This window comes from Poecilia formosa, unplaced genomic scaffold, assembly GCF_000485575.1.
Source record: "Poecilia formosa unplaced genomic scaffold, Poecilia_formosa-5.1.2 Scaffold39, whole genome shotgun sequence".
In the NCBI taxonomy this organism is placed as follows: Eukaryota; Metazoa; Chordata; class Actinopteri; order Cyprinodontiformes; family Poeciliidae; genus Poecilia; species Poecilia formosa.
In genome coordinates this window covers 2,528,359-2,536,664 of record NW_006799978.1, presented here as the reverse complement: position 1 = coordinate 2,536,664, position 8,306 = coordinate 2,528,359, and the positions used below count along the sequence as shown (strand labels likewise).

The 8,306-nt window shown below is 38.6% G+C and overlaps 1 protein-coding gene across 1 annotated transcript in view; it reads left to right on the top strand.

Moving 5' to 3' along the window:
* Positions 1-6,544: 6,544 nt before the first annotated feature.
* Positions 6,545-8,306, top strand: part of elovl6 (ELOVL fatty acid elongase 6) — an 18,347-nt gene continuing 16,585 nt past the window's right edge. The window contains exon 1 of the mRNA XM_007551060.2: positions 6,545-6,937. Within this exon, the coding sequence (XP_007551122.1) occupies positions 6,855-6,937 (83 nt within the window). The 5' untranslated portion in view covers positions 6,545-6,854. The remainder of the gene's footprint in view (positions 6,938-8,306) is intronic.

Sequence of the window (8,306 nt, the reverse complement as noted above, 5' to 3'; positions counted from 1 at the left end):
AAGATAACAGATTTAAGTCAGTCTTACTCAAATCATTTAGTTTACTTCAAAAAATGGTAAATGGACTGAACTTATATAATTCTTTTCACATTCACACACTGATTGGTAGACAGTTTGGGGTTAAGTGCCTTGCCCAGGAGAACATCAACATGCGGCAGGAGGAAGCTGGAATCGAAGCTACAACCTTCCGATCACAAGACAACTTAGGTCATGGTGTCAGACGTGGGCCTGGTTGGTTTTCCTCATCTGTCTCAGTACTGGCCCAACTGGAAATAAATAAATCAATTAAAATATTTTAAAAGATCTATATTTTTCAAGCACTTCACAGTTTAATGTTGAAAAAGCCTAAATGTGTTACAGAAGGCCAATTTCTCCTGCTGTCAATCACAAACTCAAAACAATGTCCAAGAAAAAATTGTGTTGATATCTGCAATTGAAATAATTAATTTAAATATCTAAATAATAGTTTTTAAAATGTAATTTGTTTGAGCCAGAAACAGGGATTTTCTCCCAGCGTCCGCTGACAGCAGCAGATGTCCTGCAAGGCGAAGGCTCTCATCTTCCTCTTCTGCTGCACTTACACAACCAAGACTGATGATTAAATTCAAATGGACAGTATGTTTTGGAGCATACTGATGTGATGAGGCAAAGATTAAAAAGGTGGAAGGAGATAGGTTTAGTCAGCTGGCTCAGAGAAGAGATTTATTTATATGAAAACAGATTTCTGGCAGCTCGCCCTCTCAAAAAGCTTCAAGAAACTAACTTGTAGTGTGGAGCCAGAACATAATTTATTAGCTGCCCCCTGCAAGGTATTATAAGATTAATACATGTGACATGACAAAAGTTACAAGGCAAAAATGTAGCACATAATATGTGTAATACATGATATAGTAATTATGATGCCAGCAGACAATCAACAAAATGTTACTCTATTAAATAGAGTAAATGTTTAAAAGACTGAACATCAGGATGTTCCGATGTGCAGATGGTGCAACCACTGTGGATTGCACAGTGGTGCAGTTGGTAGCACTGTAATCTTGCTCTGGAGTCTGTCTGTCTGTCTGTCTGTCTGTCTGTCTCCATTCTCTGTGTTATTACTGAGTTATTACTCTTTTTTTCCTGTTGTAATGCAAGATTTTAAACTGAATCACTCCCATTTCTCAGATGATGTTGTCCTCTGAGAATCTTGGAAGAGAATCTGGTAGTGGTGACTAACTGGTCTTTTATGGGCAGATCAAGTTGGGTGGGTCTCTCAAGCTGAGCCCATTTCAGTTTTGCTAAAACTGAAGCACTAGTGTGAAAGAGAACCCCACCAGCTGAAAATGTAACAAATGTTGCAGTTTTGGTCCTCAATCAAGTCGAGTCTACTGAACTGTCAGGTGGGAAAACATCCATAAAGACAAATTGACTTGTTGGTTGGTAGGTTATCAAATACTTATTTCATGCTACAATTGCAAATTAATTATTAAAAAATCATGCAGAGTGATTTTTCTGGAGCTGTGCCTACAATAAAAATGACAGATCTTTCCATTCTTTGTGTTTTGTAAGAGGACAAACTTGAAAAATTAGTGGAGTGTCCAATACTTATTTCCACCACCATATATCCAGATTGTTTTTTCGGTGGAGTTTTGGAGATGATTAGGACTTTACTGTGTCACTGTATTAAAAGACACATGAAAGGAGAAAGTGCACATGTGCCAATTCTGCTTAAAGCAATGATCACATGTAAAACAGTGAGCTTGTTGTACGTAGCCCTAGTATCTGGGTGAGAGGTTGATTGGGTGGTGCCAATGTGGCTCACACCACCTATTATCTGTTTGTCAGATCGAGGAAGGTCTTTTACCTTGGCAAGCTGATATAATCAGCACATATTCAAAGTATTGGATCAGAGCAAAGTCCTGATTTACTAGTAGGAAGTCCTTCACTGAAAACAGAATACATGAAACCTCAGGAAGTATATCTCTTCATTTAATTTGCTGTTAGATAATTTTCTTACTAAGATAAGAAGAGATAATGAAGCATTCCAGTAGTAAGGCAGTGAGACAAGTCAACTACCTGAGTCACGTATGACTGCTTACTATGAAAGCTGCTACTTATATTTAATGTCACATAATTTTACCTTTGTAAATGCTTTGTGAAAAAGCTGCTTTATGAATAAACTTTACTTCCTTACTGAGTTACCTCAGTTATAAAAACAGAATCTGACTTTGGAATCTTATTTCGGCCATTTGTTATCAGGCTGCCTGGTGACAAACTGTTTGCTGTTGATTGGTTGACTAATCTTGGATTCACATACTTGCAATTTTTTTGTAGAGTTTACTTAAAGTATTTAAAAAATGTAACTTTTGAAGTTGAAATAGACACAGTGCTACATATTGTCACTTTTTCTTGGCTCTGATTGGCTGTGCTCCCTGAAGCAAAGATAAGAAAGTCTTTGGATATTAGCTTCTGTCATAGTGCCAAGATGGTTTCTGCTGTGTGTGTGTATGAATGGATAATAAGATATTTGATGTTTGTACTTTTAACATAGGCGGTTTTAGGGATTATTATTGGATTTTAGGTATTCAAGGTTAGTTGTGGTGCCAAACTGCCATGAAACCACTGTCCACTGGATGTTTGAGAACACGTTTTCATTTACAAGCATGGGCTGGATGAGGGCCCTTAATAAAAAGTTGTATACTGATCAAAGTATATATATATCTATTGTGGTGGTTATAGTGACAAAAAAAATGTTTTGAATTTTTTTTATTTCTTCCCCCTCTTACTGGTATTTTTATGTGCGTAGAATAAATGCAACTGTTTATTACATTACTGCATAGTTCTAGTAGAATCTTTTTATCATCAGGTTTCAATCATAGTGCTCATTCTCAATCAATCTAATTTCCTGAGAACTACATAGACAGCTGCTGATTCTTCTTTCATGCAATAGAAATTCACCTCTCACAGTGTGTGATTGTGAAATGTATCCAGAGTAACTGATTTATGATAGATATTATACACAGAAATAGATCAGTTCAAACACTTCTGTCTCAGAACATAGAACTTGGAGTCCAGAATGCACTGGTCCTATTTAGTTTGTGAAAATTGCAGATTGACAATAAGGTTTCTGCTCAACAATTTCTGATGGCTCAGTCAAGTTAGTCTTACAACTTTTCTCCACATGTTGAGACTCACATGTCTGAGCATTTTGGTCATTTTGTTAATTTCTTTATATGGTAATTTTTTTTATTCATATGTTTCTGAGATAGGTTTCGTGGTTGCCCCTTACTTCCCTACTACGTCACTATACAAACTGATATAATCACATTTCACTGTAGCTGTAATTATAAATTACGTCATTTCAAAGACTTATCAGATCGTGTTGAGTTATGAACAGACATGATAAGTGAACATGAACCAATCCCTCTATACCCCACAGCAGCAAAACATTGTAGTTTCCCATCAGTGTGTGAATGGGTGAATGGCTGGGTGTGAGTTTTTATTGGCTAGNTGCCTACAATAAAAATGACAGATCTTTCCATTCTTTGTGTTTTGTAAGAGGACAAACTTGAAAAATTAGTGGAGTGTCCAATACTTATTTCCACCACCATATATCCAGATTGTTTTTTCGGTGGAGTTTTGGAGATGATTAGGACTTTACTGTGTCACTGTATTAAAAGACACATGAAAGGAGAAAGTGCACATGTGCCAATTCTGCTTAAAGCAATGATCACATGTAAAACAGTGAGCTTGTTGTACGTAGCCCTAGTATCTGGGTGAGAGGTTGATTGGGTGGTGCCAATGTGGCTCACACCACCTATTATCTGTTTGTCAGATCGAGGAAGGTCTTTTACCTTGGCAAGCTGATATAATCAGCACATATTCAAAGTATTGGATCAGAGCAAAGTCCTGATTTACTAGTAGGAAGTCCTTCACTGAAAACAGAATACATGAAACCTCAGGAAGTATATCTCTTCATTTAATTTGCTGTTAGATAATTTTCTTACTAAGATAAGAAGAGATAATGAAGCATTCCAGTAGTAAGGCAGTGAGACAAGTCAACTACCTGAGTCACGTATGACTGCTTACTATGAAAGCTGCTACTTATATTTAATGTCACATAATTTTACCTTTGTAAATGCTTTGTGAAAAAGCTGCTTTATGAATAAACTTTACTTCCTTACTGAGTTACCTCAGTTATAAAAACAGAATCTGACTTCGGAATCTTATCGGTCATTTGTTATCAGGCTGCCTGGTGACAAACTGTTTGCTGTTGATTGGTTGACTAATCTTGGATTCACATACTTGCAATTTTTTTGTAGAGTTTACTTAAAGTATTTAAAAAATGTAACTTTTGAAGTTGAAATAGACACAGTGCTACATATTGTCACTTTTTCTTGGCTCTGATTGGCTGTGCTCCCTGAAGCAAAGATAAGAAAGTCTTTGGATATTAGCTTCTGTCATAGTGCCAAGATGGTTTCTGCTGTGTGTGTGTATGAATGGATAATAAGATATTTGATGTTTGTACTTTTAACATAGGCGGTTTTAGGGGTTCAGTTATTTTTGGATTTCAGGTATTCAAGGTTGGTTGTGGTGCCAAACTGCCATGAAACCACTGTCCACTGGATGTTTGAGAACACATTTTCATTTAGAAGCATGGGCTGGATGAGGGCCCTTAATAAAAAGTTGTATACTGATCAAAGTATATATATATCTATTGTGGTGGTTATAGTGACAAAAAAAATGTTTTGAATTTTTTTTATTTCTTCCCCCTCTTACTGGTATTTTTATGTGCGTAGAATAAATGCAACTGTTTATTACATTACTGCATAGTTCTAGTAGAATCTTTTTATCATCAGGTTTCAATCATAGTGCTCATTCCCAATCAATCTAATTTCCTGAGAACTACATAGACAGCTGCTGATTCTTCTTTCATGCAATAGAAATTCACCTCTCACAGTGTGTGATTGTGAAATGTATCCAGAGTAACTGATTTATGATAGATATTATACACAGAAATAGATTAGTTCAAACACTTCTGTCTCAGAACATAGAACTTGGAGTCCAGAATGCACTGGTCCTATTTAGTTTGTGAAAACTGCAGATTGACAATAAGGTTTCTGCTCAACAATTTCTGATGGCTCAGTCAAGTCAGTCTTACAACTTTTCTCCACATGTTGAGACTCACATGTCTGAGCATTTTGGTCATTTTGTTAATTTCTTTATATGGTAATTTTTTTTATTCATATGTTTCTGAGATAGGTTTCGTGGTTGCCCCTTACTTCCCTACTACGTCACTACAAACTGATATAATCACATTTCACTGTAGCTGTAATTATAAATTACGTCATTTCAAAGACTTATCAGATCGTGTTGAGTTATGAACGGACATGATAAGTGAACATGAACCAATCCCTCTATACCCCACAGCAGCAAAACATTGTAGTTTCCCATCAGTGTGTGAATGGGTGAATGGCTGGGTGTGAGTTTTTATTGGCTAGGTACACCCATGACGCCACCACCATTTTATCTCAGGACCAAAACAAAGGGACCAATCAAAGTCACCTATACACTAACTCTAAAATGTTTAAAATCAGCAGTTAACATGTAGTTTGTACTCTGGGAGGAAGACAAGGTTCCTGCAGAACACATGCAAATAGCAACATGCAAATTCACACAGGGAGGATTCAAATCAGCAACCTTCTTGCTTGTTATGATAGAGAATAACTCTGTCTAATGAAATAAAAATGGACTCTTAACTCATAAATTAATAGCTACAAGTTGAACCTGAGGGAAAATCAGGGCTTGATTAAACTGCAGCACTTTTAGTTTAGCTTGACTTTTTCTTATCTAGTCAACCCTTTTAACATTGAACTGAGCAAACAAAGTTAAAAAAGAAAAGTGAGATATCTTTAATAATTTATAACTTACTAAACTGAACACATTTTAATATCAGATAAAGATAAGCGTAGGAAATACAAATTGCTCTTCCCGGTATGATTTAATTTACTGAGGGGAAATAAAAAGCTTTGCAAACTAACCGTGACCAATGAGAAAGTAAACATGATAACTGCAACAGTGTTTTGTGTTTTCTTTAGAAAGTGAATTAGATCTCGTTTTTACCACCGCACCTCTCAACTCAACGTTTTCACTTGAACGTGAAATGGCTCCAAACAGAAGCTCAGTTTTTCAACTGTCTTTGAACATTTTACAAGCATCTTTTCTGGATGGCAGGTCATCAACAAAACACTTTTCCGGCAGTAGTTGTACAGCGCATACATAAAACCACCTGACCAAAGGTGCTGGAACTCCGCCTGGGTTGCTAAGTAACGGCTTAATTCCCGTTCACTGTGCCTTAACAGTAATGGTGCGCCGACCATTTCAGCTTCCCAAGCTGCATTTTGTTTGGAAATTTTGGATATGCTGTTAGGAAAAATCTGAGAATACTGAACAGTCTGTAGCCTGTTTTTGACCACTATGAAGCTGAACGTGGTAGACTGATATTCTACGTGAGGAGTTGAGTTATTTTAGGGGCCCCTGGCGGACCCTCAGAAGCAGCTGGGTTTGCTGATGCCTCGGGCCTGGGACGACCGATACAACACCGTTGAAAAGTTGAATTGTAGTGATAGCAGCATGTGAAGCGACGGCGCTAGGACCCGTAGTCCTCATTCCTTCAGGAAGAGGGTGTTGGCTCCGTCAGCCGGTGGCGGAGGAGGAGAGAGCGGGGAGGGACTGCCGAGGTGCTGCTGAAAGCGGCGTGAGCGATGCGAGTCCGGGGCTGAGGAGGACAGAGAACAGGAGCAGACCCAGCAGAAAGCATCCAGTCCGAGTGTCGCTTTGTTCCACTACCTGACAGAAGCCGAACACGGAGAGCCATGTCGGTTTTAGCTTTACAAGAATATGAATTTGAGAGGCAGTTCAACGAGGAGGAAGCCATCCGATGGATGCAGGAGAACTGGTAAGGCTAGCTCCCTCCCTAACGTTAGCGCCTCGTTTTTAATCCCGCCTAACGGTTACTGTCACCGGCGTTGGATCGGGGATTCAGCTCGGTGACCTGCTGCTAAATTTGAACCGTGTAACAGCATCAGCTTTGCTCACTGGGATTAAAGCGGTTATATCATGCTCCCTGTCAGTATATAAACGGAAAAGGAAGCAAATAATCACACAGGCCTTCAGAGAACGAGACTAAAAACAGCTGAAACCGGCTGCTTCTGTCTGGGCATCCTTTTCAGTGACGATTTGTCCTTGATATTCTCCATCATCATCATCATGATTTCGTAAAGGTCATCCATCCTCCAGCTGCCTCATCCATCCAGTCACTGGGCCAGTAAGCCAAGCCTGGCCATATGCTGACACACTACACACTCCCCAGTCTGCCTCAGGGCGTCCCGATTCTTACCAAACATTACATTTATAGGCTTTTACTGCAAAACATCAAAGCAAAAATGATTTTTTACATCGATGTTATTGCAAACCTGATTCCTTTTTGGTCATAACATGTAAATGTTTGTTTAAGAAGGGATGATTTGTGAGCCACAACCGAGAAAAAGCAAGTAAAATGAAGAAAAATAATATCTTAAAGCTGTAGGTTCTCAAACTGAGGTGCGTGTACCACCAGTGGTACATGGGCTGCCTTTTAAATGTACTCAGATGAACTGTGGGTGTTATATTATTACTCATATGGTATGGTTAGTTAAAGGTGGCCTACAATGCTTAGAGTAGGTCACTAAACATGTTCATTACATTTTTGCACAAAATTATTATTAGATAATGAGATTTTAGTCTGATCAGACATTATGGACTCCTTTCAGAATTAGCGCTTTATATCCATATAATCTGCTGCTGATCATGGCCCCACATCGCAATGTTTACACGCACAAGAAAATGGCTGCAAACAGATGTGCAATTATACAACCTCTGACCTTCAAACAGACTCAAAAGCATACGTAGAGCCTCCTGCACAACCAACAAGAATGTAGCAACTTTTGAATGGTAAGTCAACAACAAAACTTTTCATTTCCAGCAGCCATTGTACAACTTATACAGCAGTAAAACCAGCTGACCAAATTGTGCTGGAGCTTCTTGGGTTGCTAGGAGAGGAGCTGGTTCATTTAGGTTGCCAGGTAATGGTGCAGTGCTGCCCAATTGTGACTTAACAATTGGGAGATTTTTAAACGTCTCATTTTCCAGGCACAAAAAAATATTTACCTATTGTAAATAATCGGCTGGGTGTTTGTTTAACCCTTGTGCGTGCGAGGACTGAGGCAAACGTACGAGGACTGAGGCAAACGTACGAGGACTGAGGCAAACGTACGAGGACTGAGGCA